This window comes from Pan paniscus, chromosome 22 (genome assembly GCF_029289425.2).
Source record: "Pan paniscus chromosome 22, NHGRI_mPanPan1-v2.0_pri, whole genome shotgun sequence".
NCBI lineage: Eukaryota > Metazoa > Chordata > Mammalia > Primates > Hominidae > Pan > Pan paniscus.
In genome coordinates, this window is record NC_073271.2 from 35,954,850 (window position 1) to 35,970,629 (window position 15,780).

The 15,780-nt window shown below is 46.6% G+C and overlaps 1 protein-coding gene across 1 annotated transcript in view; it reads left to right on the top strand.

The window, feature by feature from the left end:
* Positions 1-12,493: 12,493 nt before the first annotated feature.
* The window catches only part of PCP4 (Purkinje cell protein 4), a 61,690-nt gene continuing 58,403 nt past the window's right edge, over positions 12,494-15,780 (top strand). The window contains exon 1 of the mRNA XM_003823909.6: positions 12,494-12,635. Coding sequence (XP_003823957.1) covers positions 12,627-12,635 — 9 coding nt within the window. The 5' untranslated portion in view covers positions 12,494-12,626. The remainder of the gene's footprint in view (positions 12,636-15,780) is intronic.

Consider the following 15,780-nt stretch of genomic DNA (forward strand, 5'->3'; position numbering starts at 1 on the left):
TTTTTAATGTTATTATATTGGTAATAAGTTCTTCAGTATGATTTAATATTTGAAATTATTTAAAGCAAGGATTCATATTAACAGGAATGAACTTATCACCTTTTATGCTAATGTTTTACGGTCTTGGAATAACTGAAATGATATGAATCTTTTGCAGGACATCAATTCTGGATATCGTTTTTGCTTTCATTTGGAAAGATGTTGGCATAGTTTCACAGTATTTTATTGACGAAAGCATTAAGCCTACATAGGAGTAACTATTAATAGTTCTTCTTTTGTGACCCATTTAAATGCTGTACAATTTCACCCAGTAGCCACTGGGAGTGTACTGTGGTGGGTTTACTTTACATCTACCCCTTTCTCCAGCTTCCACCCAGAACACACAAACATAGGCACACATGTACACACTTTTGTCTTGTTTGATTGTCTGACATAATCCTTAATACAGGAAAATGACCATTTTTGAGTATGAAAGACAAATGGTTTCTACCATATTGATATATCCAAGGTGAGGGGGGAAACCATGATGAAACTTTTTTTTTTTTCCCCAGAGACAGGGTCTTAGTCTGTCACCCAGGCTGGAGTGCATCTGCTCTATGTCCAGGATCATAGAGCAGAGGCATAGGAGGGAGGGTCTAGTAATTACATCTTCTTTGCCTTTAGTCTCTATGAAATAAATGGATTGTGGTTTTTACCTTTTTTTTTTTTTTTTTGCATGCCTAGTAATTTTGGATGCCAGACGTGAATTCCATATTTTGGGGTACTAAATTTTATCATATTCCCTTAAAGAGTGTTGGATTACTTACTTTTCTTGCATGCAATTAAGTAACCTTTGGACAAGTCTGATTCTGCTGAGGTTTGATCTGAGGCTTTGTCATGGTGAGTCAAAGACTACGTTAATTCTAATAAGACGGGTGGAGCCTCTACCCCATGCCTGAGTGTTTTGAGGTTGCTTCTTTTTGGCTGGTGGGAAGATGATTGATTCCAATTCCATGGGACCTCTGGGAATTATTCATGGAGCTTTTTCTTGAGCTTGGATGGTTTCCTTCATTTTGGCTTCAGGGAATTTTCTTGCACAGATCGGTATTCAAAGACTCAAGGAAATGCTCTGAAGACCTCTGCAGCTCTCTCTCTGCAGCTCCCTTCTTTTTGCTATTGAGTCTTGCAAAATTAGTCTCCCTGGTGTCCCCTGGTGGAGGTGATGACCTCATTGCCTTTTCCAGATTTACATGGTATACCCACTCTAGTATGCCTCTGTCATACCTCTGTTGACATAGAGTGGGCCCGTGTTCCAGGTGATGCTACGCAGTGTCCTGTATCAGTGGGTCACACACGGAGCCTCAGGTGGTGCTGCTGCATTTGGATCGATAGAGGCTTGTGGACTGGAAAGGAAACGCACACTAGAATATGTGTCAATTCCAGTCAAGGTGGATTATTGCCTCTTCTGGGGTAGAAGGACTTTAATGACCTCCATTTGAAACCAAAAGCTCGTCTCCTTGAAAGCTGGTGCCATGTCAGGGGCTCAGACCTTCTGATCCTCCTTCCTGGCTGTGAAAGGAAGGGAGGTATTTTCCAGGTCACTGACCACATACCATGTACCTGGAGCCATGTTGCTCTCCTCTAGCAAAGATGCAGCAGATGCAGTTGGGGCTGCCACTCGACTGAGTTTGAAGCACTCCACTGACATCCTTCAGGCTCTGTCTGGTTTCTGTAGAGCCCACACTGGTGAATTAAATGAAGATGGGGTTCATCACCACCCCAGCTTCTTGTGGGTATGTAAGAGTGACCTTAATCTCTGCCATTTCATTGGGATGTGATATTACTTTTTATTTATTATTTTGGCTGGAGCAAGGACAGTTCAGAGCTTCTACTTAGCCTTCCCAACTAAGAACACTCTTACGCCACAAGCCTTATGAGTATAATATGGATGTTCTGTCAACTGTCCAATACATCTATTTCCAGTCCATCCACTTTGTACCTGTGCCAGGATCCCATCTATACTCGACCCCTGGATGCCCCTTCTCTAACAGGAAGGCCAACGCTTTGGATCCCCCTTTCCACTTGGATTCTGCAGTTAAAAATCTTCAAGATGTTTGAGTGTTCTCCTTCCCTGGTGCACTGTTACTCAAGGAAATGTCTATGGGTCCTTTTGAGGAAGAACTAGGAAAATTACTACTGCATACAGTAGGCTTGATGTTGGTAGATCCTTTCTCCTGGGGACTTGACTTTCTGTCAATTGCTTCTGGATCTGAAAACTGGTTCAGATCTAAAAATAGAGCAAGGAATCTTGACTTCTTATTGAGATGTTGGCTCTCAGCCCCTTGATTGTCCATCTTTGGTTTCTTGTATAGATTTATAGATCTTTGTATAGGTGTGTTTGTATAGCTCAGGTTTTCTCAATCTTGGCACCATTAACATTTTGAGCCAGATCATTCTTTGCTGTCGGGGGCAGTCCTGAATACTGTAGGTGTATTAGTCCATTCTCATGCTGCTATAAAGAAATACTCAAGACTGAGTATTTTATAAAGAAAAGAGGCTTAATTGACTCACAGTTCTGGATGAGTTGGGAGGCCTCAGGAAACTTACAATCATGGCAGAAGGCACCTCTTCACAGGGTGGCAGGAGAGAGAATGAGTGCCAAGCAAAGAGGGAAAAGCCCCTTATAAAACCATCAGATCTCATGAGCACTCACTCACTATCACAAGAACAACATGGGGGTAACTGCCCCCAAGGTTCAACTACCTCCCACCAGGTCCTTCCCATGACATGTGGGAATTAGGGGAACTACAATTCAAAATAAGATTTGGGTGGGGAAACAGCCAAACTATACCATGCCACCCCTGGTCCCTCCCAAGTCTTATGTCCTTACATTTCAAAACACAATGATGCCTTTCCAACAGTTCCCCAGAGTCTTAACTCATTCCAGCATTAACCCAAAAGACCAAGTCCAAAGTCTCATCTGAGACAAGGCAAGTACCTTCTGCTTATGAGCCTGTAAAATCAAAAGCAAGTTAGTTACTTCCTAGATACAATGGGGGCACAGGCACTGGGTAAATATACCTGTTCCAAATTGGAGAAATTGGCTAAAACAAAGGGGCTACAGGTCCCATGCAAGTCTGAAATCCAATAGAGCAGTCATTAAAGTTTAAAGTTCCAAAATAATCTCCTTTGACTCCATGTGTCACATCCAGGTCACATCGATGCAGGAGGTGGACTCCCACAGCCTTGGGCAGCTCCACTCCTGTGGCTTTGTGGGGTACAGAACTTCCTCCCAGTTGCTTTCACAGACTGGGGTTGAGTGTCTGCAGCTTTTCCAAGTGCACAGTGCAAGCTGCTGGTGGATCTACTATTCTGGGGTCTGGAGGACAGTGGCTGTCTTCTCACAGCTCCACCAGGCAGTGCCCCGTGAGGACTCTGTGTGTGGGCTCTGGCCCCACATTGCCTTTCCACACTGCCATAGCAGAGATTCTCCATGAGGACTCTGCCCCTGCAGCAAATTTCTGTCTGGACATCCAGGTGTTTCCATACATCCTCTGAAATCTAGGTGGAGGTTCCCAAACCTCAGTTCTTGTCTTCTGTGTACCTGCATGACAAACACCAAGTGGAAGCTGCCAAGGCTGGGGGCTTGTGCCTCTGAAGCAATGACTCGAGTTCTACCTTGGCCCCTTTTAGACATGGCTGGAGCAACTGGTGTACAAGACACCAAGTCTCGAGGCTGCACACAGCAGGGGGCGGCCCTGGACCCAGCTCAAGAAACCATTTTTCCCTCCTAGGCCTCTGGGTCTGTGATGGGAGGGGCTGCTGTGAGGGTCTCTGATATGCCCTGGAGACATTTTCCCCATTGTCTTGGCAATTAACATTTGGCTTCTAATTATTTATGCAAATTTCTGTAGCCAGCTTGAATTTCTCTCCAGAAACTGGGTTTTTCTTTTCTATTACATCACCAGTCTGCAAATTTTCCAAACTTTTATGCTTTGTTTCTTCTTGAATGCTTTGCCACTTAGAATTTTTTTCTGCCAAATACCCTAAATCATCTATCAAGTTCAAAGTTCCACAGATCTCTAGGGTAGGGGTAAAATGCTGCCAGTCTCTTTGCTAAAGCATGACAAGAGTTACCTTAACTCCAGTTCCCAACAAGTTCCTCATCTCCATCTGAGACCCTTAGCCTGGACTTCATTGTCCATATCACTATCAGCATTTTGGTCAAAGCCATTCAAGTCTCTAGGAAGTTCCAAATGTTCCCACATTTTCCTATCTTCTTCTGAGCCCTTCAAACTCTTTCAACCTCTGCCTGTTACCCAGTTCCAAAGTTGCTTCCACGTTTTCAGGTATCCTTATAGCAGCACTCCACTCCTGGTACCAATTTACTGTATTAGTCCATTTTCACACTGCTATGAAGAAATATATCCAAGACTGGGTATTTTAAAAGAAAAGAGGTTTAATTGATTCATAGTTCTGCATGGTTGGGGAGTCCTCAGGAAACTTACAATCATGGTGAAGGCACCTCTTCACAGGGCAGCAGGAGAGAGAATGAGTGCCAAGCAAAGGGGGAAAAGTCCCTTATAAAACCATCAGATCTCATGAGAACTCACTCACTATCCTGAGAACAGCATAGGGGTAACTACTCCCAAGATTCAACTACCTCCCACTGGGTCCCTCCCATGACATGTGGGAATTATGAGAACTACAATTCAAGATAAGATTTGGGTGAGGGCACAGCCAAACCATATCAGTAGGATATTTAGCAGCATCCCTGGTCTCTACACACTAGGTATCATTTACATCCTCTTAGTTCAGATTGTAATAACTGAAAATATTTTCCCTCAGCTGTGACAACAAAAATGTCTCCAGACATTGCCAGTGCCTCCCCAGGGAGAGAAGAGGAAATGCCCTGCTCCTCCTTTGGGAACCACAAGGGTAGATTGAGGGCTTTACTTGTTGGCTGCCCTCTGTCTTGTTGGTATGGGTGCTGTGTTCTATTAACATCTATTACCATAGCTTGGTGTAAGGCCAGCCTGCTGCCTGCCCTTTTATGATTATTGCACCCACCTTGCTTTTGATGGGTGATTGTTGCCACCCAGCCTCTATTATTTCTAGATCTTGCCATGCCTGTTGCTATCAGGGAGCCTGGTTCTGTAGTGGCTTCCCCTATGCCCAGTCCTGTCCTGCAGATGATGGACACCACCGTGTTACTCAGTACTTTTGAAGTCCCTCTATTAGCACGTTCCTTGTTGCTTTGGTAAAGGCAATGCCCTCATTGCACTTTTCCAGACTTTCATGGTGTATCCACTGTGGCATGCCCTGAACTGTAGGCCCTTGGTTCCCACATCCACTTGTTGCCATGGCGGGTCTGGCATTTTGGCCTCAGTCAATATGGGCACCATCTTCTTCAATGTTCCAAAAGCCACCCTAGCAGCTTTTAGGTATCATCTCCTGAGGTCTTTCCTAAAGTGTTAAGTCCTGTATCATCAGATAGTTTTCCTGTATCAATGAACTTTCTCTTGCCCAACTTCATTTTCTACTCCTGCTCCTGCTCCTGCTAGTGCCTTCCTGCCTTGATCTGATGCTCAAATCCAGTCTCCTACACATTCTTTGTACGTGTTGGCCAAGTCCTGCAGGTCCTTTGGGGAGAGCCCTCTCCTCCACTATCAGGCTTAGCACTCTTCCCCACAGGCTTATGGGTGATTCTAGCTTAGACATGAGTTTGTTGGGCATGAGGGAAGGTGGAAATTCTCTTGGGATAGGTGTGTATTATCCTACCAGAGAGAGACTCTGCATCATCTTCAAGCACCAGGGGCACTAGCCTTCGACAGGGAGAAGGCCAATCTTGCAAGCCCAGAGGCATCAGAGGGATCTGGGAATTTGAGATCTTCAAGCACATCCACCCATGACTCAGCAACCATTTCTGTTTCCATCAGGCCCTGACCTTGGCCCAGCACACCTGCTGACACTGAGGATTTAGATTTGTGTGGGGTTCTGCTAGGCTCATGATAAGGCTTGGGCCTTTCTTCAGGTTCCTCTGCCTGCAGCCCACAGGAAATAAGAGTCTTCTTTACTTTTATAAAATAAGCCAGAGCTTCCAAAATGGGCCTGGGTTTCATACTTAGCCTTGAGTTCCTAATGAATCACCCCCAGCCTTGCTTTATTTCTGTCTATAGCCTTGATTTCCGCAGCAGCAGCTAAATGATTTCATTGTCTTTATAACTACCCTTTCCCCCATATTTCTTGGCTATCTGACTCAGCCACATCATGGTTCCCACATCGTGCATGCTTTCCACAGGTATAGCACCCCACTTCCCCAGGGTGAGTGCCCTAACACCTGCACACTGCTGCACATCAGTGGGGCTCCATGCTGCACCTGCACGCTGCACTGAGGGTCCACACTTTCAGCTGGCTGGCAGGTGATCCAGATCCAAGCCCTGTGCCAAGGTCTGCTTTCCTCCCACTGCTCCTGATGTGACTGTCAGGTCAGTTTCCTGGAAGCTGCCTCTAAGGTGGAGATGAGAATGCAGGGTGATACTGAGCCATGCCTTGTAATGATACTGTGTGGCAGTGAATGGGGCAGGATGGGGCAGAGACAGAACTCAGGCCATGATTGAGGCAGAGCAATGCCTCCGTGGATCCTACAACAAGCTTTGGAGATGGAATGGAAGATTCTGCAGAGTTGTTCCAAATTGGGACCAGGGAGCCAGGCCTTTTTTGGATATGTTCTGCCCCCTGCATAGCTCCCTTTGGCTGACAGCAATCTCTTTAGGGGCTCAGAATTGAGAGTTGGGTCCATCACCAACACTCTCAGCAGGTGGGACAATGAGTAGTTCAGTCCCCAGAGGGTGGGGGATTGGGGTGGTCCACTATGGAGTCCAGCACAGAAACCAACTTTAGCTCTTGGTCAGAGGTCTTAGTCACCTCAGGATGCCTTAAAAGAATACCACAGTCGGGAGGGTCAGCAACAGAAAATTACATTCTAACAGTTCTGGAGGCTGGAAATCCAAGGTCAAGGTGCCAGGGCTGGCTCCTTCTGAGATCTCTCCCCTTGGCTTTTTCTCCCTGTGTCTCCACAGGGCCATCCCCCTGTGCATGTCTGTGTCTCAATCTCTTCTTCTTATAAGGACACCAGTCATAATAGATTAGGGTCCAACACTTATATACCTCATTGAACCTTAAACCTCATTAGAGGCCCTATCTCCCCATGCAGCTGTGTTGGGGGGCAGGCCTTCAGCATATGAATTTTGCAGGGACACGATCTGGTCTGTAGCTCTAGACGAGCAGGCTGGTTCTGCAGAAAGAATCATGGATCTGAAATTTTGGGAACAATTACTGAAAAGTAAATTGGAGGAGTTCACCTGTGTGGAGAGTGGAGACAGGGAAAATAATTAAGGACTCAACCAAGCCCAATTCTGAAAGCTGTCAGGCTGCTGAGAATCGAGAGGTCCTTTCAGCCAGCCCACAGTGCGGCCTTCACAGCTGCAGTGGCACTTCGAAGACAAACACCCACTGACCTTTTCATCAAAGAGAGGGGCTGCAGAGGTGACACGCAGGCCCTGCAGGCCAGGCAGCCAGTCCTCATCAGCAGGACAGGCTTGGACATTTAACTGGGCTGAAAGGAACTATGAGTTATAAAATGACCTTTTCATCCATACATAGGGAATAATTTAAGCCTTAAGAATAGCAGCGGCTTCAGTTATGTTCGTAGCACTTGGAATTAGAAGATGTGACAAGACAGAGATCCGTAGGAGCATCACGAATGGATTTTACCTGTCCCTGTATGTCTCCCATATTCTTCCTTTCTCTCCTGTTGGCTGGTGCCTTTTGGAAGAGTCACCTCACCTAGGTGTGAAGATGGGATGGAAGGTTGCATGCATAAAACCCAAATTATTTCAGATTAGAGGGAGACATAGAGGGTAAAGGAGAGAGAGAGAGAGAGAGAAAGAAAATACAAGTTATGCATACCAGGTTTTCAATAACTTCAAGAAATAAAAAAAATACACACCTACTATATAGAGTGGCTAATTAAGAGTGACCAGTAGTGTGGAGAAGATATGGGATATGATGTAGAGGCATAATAATGTTTGTGCAATATTAGTTGCTAAAATCCTGGAAGACCATAGCCAAATATTTCTGTTAATTATTATTTTTTCTTCAGAAAGGCAGTAAAACCCAATTATCTAGGTTTAAAACAGGTGTGTTTTGTGGGAAGATTTTTTAACATTTTAGAAAACTGGACTAAAATTTGACAGCAGATTTAAAAAATACTCTTTTTTCTCATTTTCAAAAGAGAAAATTCTTACCTGTTGGCATGGGAAAGAGAATTTAATTTCACAGAACAAAAGAGCTTTCTTTCCTACAGCAACATTCACACTTAGTGACCGCTGGGTATTTATTTATTCAGAAGTGGTTTCAGGTGCCGACTCAGTGCTGGGCATCATGCCAGGCATGGCAATGAAAAAATAAGCGGGGTGATGTGGCCTGGCCTCTCCCTCTCTCAAGAGGCTTAAAGTCCAGAAGGTGGGAGACAAGGCTTGAGTAAACAAGCACACATATTCATGCATCCTTACAACAAGTACATCCTTCCAGGAGGGGTTTAAATAATTAGGCTGCATGTCCATATCTGTGGATAGAACCTGCATAGCCTCCTGGCTCGGGGCCACATCACATCCAGTGGTTGGCAGCAGGCTAGAGTCTGCAGGAAGATTCAAGCTCAGGGCAGCAGGGAAGGAGGTAAGGAGTCAAAGACAGGAGCCCCTGGGTTCACCCATCAGGCCAGGGATGCTGAGGCTCCCCATATAGACACCCAGAGTGTATAGTTGGCATTGGGCTGGGAAGCAGTGAAGGTAGAAGAAGGGAGCCTCGCCACCAAGGCCAGGCTGTGCAGTCTCCGTTCCAAGGAGGATGACCACCTTCTTCATCTGTGCTGGATTAAAACATAGCCTTTGGATGTCTGCAAAGGCGAGGAAATGAAGCAGAAGGTAGGTTCTTTTTCAAAGTCCCCCACACCTCCAGAAACTATACACAAATGATGCATTTGGTACGCAAGTCTGATGAAAAGCCCTAGGTCATTAATATATAGTGTCCCTATAAATAATCTCAAAGACAGCTTGGGCCAACCCTGCCCCTTCAGGCAGGATCATGCTTCTAAGAAGATGAAAATAATCTGTCCTTATTATATATATACATTTCCATAAATTATAGAACCACATGTCTGTATTTTAATTCAGCCAGGCTGAAGTTTTCCCCAAGATCTAATATACGAAGCTGTAGATCTAATTCTTCTGAAGTTCCTTCAAAATTTATTTCCCAGCTCAATATATTTCATGTAGATATTTTTGCTTAGGTTGGCAGATGCAAGGCTTGAATACTTGTATATTACCAGTGGAGAAAATCAGACACTGAGCAATGGAACAACTTCGCCAAGGTCATACAGAAAATGATTTCTCACATCTAGGATCCAAGTTCTAAGCTTCTGGTTCAGAACCCCGTTGGTCACGTAACAGTGTTTGGCTAACCTGAGAAAAGTCGAATGATGGGGCACGTTGAAGCTATTGACATACATGTGTAAAAGTAAACCACAGCCAAGCGGGCCTGAAAAGGAGGTAGAAAGGGAGAGAGTATCACTGTGTCAAGCAGCACTTCTCAAACCTGACTGCTCATCGGAACCACAGGAAAAGGTTGAAAGATTGCTCATTGACTGTCCTTGTCCCTGGATATGCTATGAAGAGGTCCAGGTAGTCTTTGGCGTTCTTGATCTGGTAACTGGTCTTGTCGGGGTAGTACTGTCCCACGAGGATCAATGGGAGGAGATGTCGTCCCAGGGCCCATCTATGGGAGAGGATGCCATGTGTGTTCAGGCTGGGGTGCCGCTTGACAGCTAGCATGCTTGCATTTGAGACCTGGTGGGTTGCACACTCAGACCTGTCTTGTGTCACTGGCGAGCACCGATTTCCCAGGGCAGCTTGACCCTCCCTTTGTAGCAATACTGAACATTCATTTTGTGTTCTCTATAACAGGACAACTCCACGACTCATTAACAGGAGATAGTTATTTTGCTAAAGATATCCTGGGGAAATAAATAGGATGAAATTGCATACCACAAGGCCTTGAGAAAAATCCCCCTTAAGGTACTTCTATCCTTTCCCTGAAATTTCTCTGTGTGCTTGTGATGGCATCTGTGTTCGTTTCCTGTGGCTACCAGAATCAAGTACCAAGACTGTGTGGCTTAAGCAACCAAAATGTATCCCCTGGCAGTTCTGGAGGCTGAAAGTGTGAGGTCAAGGGGCAGCACGGTTGGTTCCTCTGAGACCTCTCTCCTTTGCTTGTAGATGCCATCTTCTCCCTGTATCCTCACAGCGTTGTCCCTCTGTGAGTGCCTGTGCCCTAATCTATTCTTCTTATCAGGACACCAGTCCTAGTGGATTCGGGCCCACCCTAGTGACCTTGTTTTAACTTAATCACCTCTTTAAAGACCTTATCTCCAAATAAGGTCACATTTTGAGATATTGAGGGTTAGGACTTGAATGTGTGAATTCTGGAGGAAGGCAATCAGCTCAGACCATAACCCATCCTCTCCCCAATAGTCTTCATAGTCCCTTGGTTGGTCCCAAAGAATTGCTGAGTCTACCCAGCAAAGCCTCAGCCCAGCCCTGCACCTCCAATCCTGCCCCTCTACTTGGAGCCTCGGCACTAACTGCTGTGCTGCCAAGCTCAGGCTGCTGCAGCCCTTGATGTGTCTTTGTGTTGTTAAAAATGCAGGTCTGCTCCAGAGCCAGCCAGCAGAGCACAGGCTGATTCTCCACGTGCCCTCTGCACAGCCTGGAGGACCACAGCAGGGACCCCATGGAGGCTGCCACTGGGAGGCCCCTTCTACACCTCCAGGCTGTGGGGGCTCCAGCCCCCAACGGCAGGAGTCCCCTGGGGAGGGTGTGGTTTTTGCCCTGAGAAATCACAGATGTCTCCTAGCATAGATAGGCAAGCACCCTTCTTCCAATCTGTCAGTCTGTCCTACATCGCAGATGACACTGTGGCTCCGGTTCCTCACCCTGCCCTCCTTCTCCTTCTCTCCCACTACTAACCACCTGGGCAACCCTAAAGGCATCCCACGTGGGCCTTCCCAAGCGTGGCATTGGGGGCAAGGAGGAGAAGGGGAGTGAGAGAAGGAGGATGCTGTCTTCATTAGTTTGCAAATGATTTGTGTGGTCAGGATATGTAAATAAATAATTTATATACATATAAAAGTAAGCAAATATAACACACATATTTTATATAATATATATAATGTTCATTTCTGTCGCTCTGTGAAACATAGGTTATTTTATAATAACTCATGTATGAGACTCTGTCTTGCTGGCTGGTGTTCCCACGGTGTGGGCGAGGGTGCTGACCAGCTGGTGCTCCTGGCCAAGGCCTCTGAGGGCAGCCTGTGCTCGCCGGTGCCCATTTGGGGGCGCATGGCCTTCTGCTTGCTGTCCAAGGTGGACCTGAGGATGTGGTCGCATCGGTGACCTGGGCATGTAAGGAGGGCAGTCCAGGTCAGAGGGGTGGGGCTGCTGAGCTGAGGAGAGAGGGTTGATGGGCTGGAGTCTGGCGGCCTGCTGTGCACAGGGAGACGAGGGGCGCTGGGGACGGGTGGCAAGACGCTTCAATCTTCTCGCCAGACCCGCTCAGTCCTGTACCAGGACTGGCAGAGTAACAGATGTGAATGTGCCTTCAGTCTGCACAACGCTTTTTTGGGACAGTTGAGGGCCCACTCTGATGCCTTGAAGACTCTTCAGAGCCTCACGATGTTGGGACTGAACAAAGGATGGAATCTCTTCCCAGAAAAGCTGAACAGGGCTAAGGCAAGGAGACCTTCAACCAGGCCAGGGCCAATGCCCAGGCTCCTTCCTGGCCCCACTGTGGTTGTGAGGAGGGCACATCAGCAAGGCTGCTGGAGCCGCTCGCCTCCTTTGTTGAAGTCGTGGGGACCCATTCCCATGTCCCAGTCCGTCTACTCTTATCCTACCAGCTCAGGGTACAAGCAGGGCGACAGATATGGGATAGGGGAGAGACAGCAGAGATATTAAAGTCCTTGGGCTGAGTTTTGTGTTATAAAGGGCAAGGGAAACACAGCTCCTGGGAAAACCTGAAAGTGCGTGAGCGGGCACGCAGGTATTTTCAGAGCTCCTCTTCCCGTAGAAAAACAATCCTTCCCACTGACATTTGAAAGGTATTTTCCATGCATGTCAATCTTGCACTCATTGAAAAACGCACAATGGCATCCCTGTGATGATCTTTGAAACTTTAGCTTTTACTTTTTTCTTTTTCTTTTCTTTTTTTAAAGAGACAGGGTCTCGTTCTGCTGCCCAGGCTGGAGTGTATTACTTTTTAAAGAAATCGAGCATTTCCTTCCATCCTGGCGGAATTTGGAGCAGCGACCTAACGTGCCGTTCTCTTTTGCACCACTAGGTGGCCCCTGGTGCTCTCAGATGTCGGCCAGGCTTGCAGACAGGTGAATGCATCTCATTGGCTCCAGGGAGGCATGATGCCACCGGGCAGCTCTTTTTAAGAGAAAAGCCAGAACCGGTGGAGCAGCGACCCCTGAGCAGTGTTCTCTGTGCTGAGCGGCGGGACTGAGCTGTTGAGTTAGAGCCAACATGAGTGAGGTGAGTGATGCTTCGACCTGGAGAGGGAAACTTATGAGTGAGAAGGGACCTCGGCTGAAGGATTAGTCTCAGGAAATGTGAGGGACTTAGCAGTGCTGAGGAACAAATTAATCCTGTAATTATTTGCTTGGAGAACTGACAGGATTAATCTCTTGGTTTGAATGGTAAGTGCAGAAATTGGTTAAGTTTGCAACTTCTACAATTAGCCTGAGGAAGAGAAAGGTTTGCTTTCTGATTGAATTGTGACTTTGAAAAGTGCTTTGGGTTTTAGAGCTCAGAAGAGAAAGCCAAATGTTTTATTCTCTTACGAAGATGCGTGTCTTTGCATGATTCCCGCGGTGATACCTTTCAGAATGTGAGTGGGCAGGTGGTCATCTGGTGAATGCAAGCCATGGAAGGGAAGGGGACAAGGTGGGGAAAGGGCTGGCCGTTGGGTGGCATTTCATGGCTCAGTTGTACAAACTACCTCTGCAGTTAATCAGAGCACCAGGGAAAGAAATGCAAAAAGTAGTAGGAACTGGGAAACATCCGTGTGTATAGATCTGTGGCTCTAAGACCGGAGGCGGCCCCGGCAGAAGACGAGCTACAATTTTGCAAATCCAAAGTCACTTCTCTAAACTTTGTTTATACAGAATGTGTTTTACTGGGGCCAACTGACAGCACGTTTGTTTTTCTAAAATCATCTTCTCCTTTTTTCTCATCTATGAAGCCAGATTAGCGGTGGTACAACACCATTCTCTAATTCAACTCAATAACCGAGCCAAATGCATTTTCATTTCCTCTTGGTTGGCACTTAAATAATTACTTTTAAAGATCTTTTATCTTCTCTGTCTCTTTTTGACAGATGGATGATTCTTTTCTTGGAAGTCTAGGATAAAATTAACAACTTCAGAAATAAAATGCCTCCTCCCTGCTTTTATCTCTCTGATGGGTGATTTTTGATGTAAACATGACAAGAAGAAGAGCAAAGCACTATAAAACTTAGAAATGGGGTTTAGGACAAAGCCAGGGGTTTGAGGCAGGGAGAGACCAACTGTGGGGTGGAAGATGGGAATTCTCCCACCACCACAATCAATGGTACCTGTAACAGCAGCTAACACTTGCCTAATGGTCTGTGTGCCAACAGTGTCAGGCTGTCTCTGCACCTGTCACCTTCTTTGAACCTCTCAACAACTCCATGCAGTGGGCACCATTATTATTCCCAATTGACAGATGAGGACACTGAGGCACAGAGATGGGAACTAAGTGGTTTGAGGTCACCAGCTAAAGAACAGTAGAGCCAAGACTTGGGCTGCAATGCTGGGTGGTTGACTGCCGGGTGAATCTTGATGTCTAAATGTGTATGGTATTTGCTGAACAGAGGGGATGGCAGAGGTTGGAGGAGGAGAGGGGAGGTGAGGAGAAAGAAAGAAAGAAGCTGGGGCTCTGAAATAGAGATGGAATGATGAGGACGAGACCTCCATTTCCCACATGCTAGGAGGAGGGGCTTTCTGCTGGACTCTACAGATATTTCAGAAGCTTCTGTGTCCACATCAGCTCACCTTGCTTGCAACAAGAAGGGATGGCTGCGTGGAGTGGTTTTTCTTTATATACAACTTATGCAATAAGAGTTTCCTATAGAAGAAGGACTTAGAAAGCAGCACAGCACTGAGGGGTGGCCTCTCGGGTCAAGTCAGCTACCCTGGGATTCTGGCTCAGTCATGCCGTCACTTGCTGAGGCTTCTGGCCAGCAAGGTGCTCATGAGCTCTCCAGGATGCTCAGCTCTGCTGGGCTCACTCAACTGTGCGGGTCTCCAGGGAGAAAGCGCGTGTTCCAGAGCTCACCTGTGATTAGGGTCACAGCCTGGTTCGTGCTGAACGGGTAATCAGGGCAGCTCTGTAGTCACCGCCCCGCCATGGCGCTTATCAGACACATTTGCAGGTTCTTGCAGGAGCTCTTGCCTTAGTTCCTTTAATGTGGATGAAAGCACACAAGAGGCGCATCCCACTTTTCTGCCTCCCCTTGCTGCTCACAAAACCCCTCCCAGCTCTCTGCTCCTCATCCTCCCTCCTGCCCTCTTCTCCCCCTCACATCACATGAGGCCTCCTCCCTCTGACCACCAGCATGGCCACCGCTCCTGGCTGATCTCCAAGTTCCTGGGCATGTGCTCCTTGGAGAGCAGGAATTTGTCCTTTGACTAAACCTCAAATCTGCTTAAAATCTTTAGTAAAGTGGAACAGAAGCTCCTTTCTGGGTAGAGAACTGGATTCCCCCTTCATGGCACCCCTCAAGGGGTTTCTTTGGTTGGATGAATTAAATGAGGCTCCTGGTTTTAATAACTCTCAGGCAGAAATGGCTTTCAGATCATCATTTACTTGCATGTGTGACTAATTACCAAAGAAAGCCAGAGCAATGGATTTTGCCAGACTTTCCTTGACCTTAGGATTGATTGGGGTCTGGTGGGCCAATAGTGCCTGCTGCAGTACCAGGGCTGAGTGCCTGCTGCAGAGGCTCCGGAGCTCATTAGCTGCTTACCCAGGCCAGTGGGCAAGCCTGCTGGCTGGAGAGGACCCCAAAGTGTCATATACTCCCCGGGGCCTGCTCTGCACTTCCAGGCCTCCCCGCCTTTAAGGGAAAGGTGGAGTGGCAAAGGGAGCCTCGAACTGGCTTTAAACTGGGCAGCTTTACAACAAGACGTCTTTATTTCCTGTAACAACACTTTTTAGGGGAAATGACATGTGATAGAAAAGAACAGCTCAGGAAAGTAAAGTACAGCGAGGAAAGTAAAGTCCAAATTTAGGGTAATGTGAGAGAGAGGAGGTGGTTTGTGGGGGTGTCTGATTTACATTTTGGTATTAAAATATGTCAGATGTGCCTGGAGCAATCTATGAGATGAATTGGAAGAGAATGTAGCAGGGATCAGAATGCAGGCTTAAGTCTATCAGCTGGATCAGAAATCTTAACCATCACAGCCTCAGTTTACAAGGTGCATTCTTTCTCCCTCATCGTACTCACCCAGGCACAAGAAAAATGACTACCTTTGTTCAGCCACTTCATAGAGCTTTTGAAAAAAGAGTTCCTGGAATAATGACAGTCAGTCCCACGTTCTCCTTTAGGTGTCTATTTTTAAGTTGCTTTTCAAAAGAACTCATTTAGGAGAGCTAG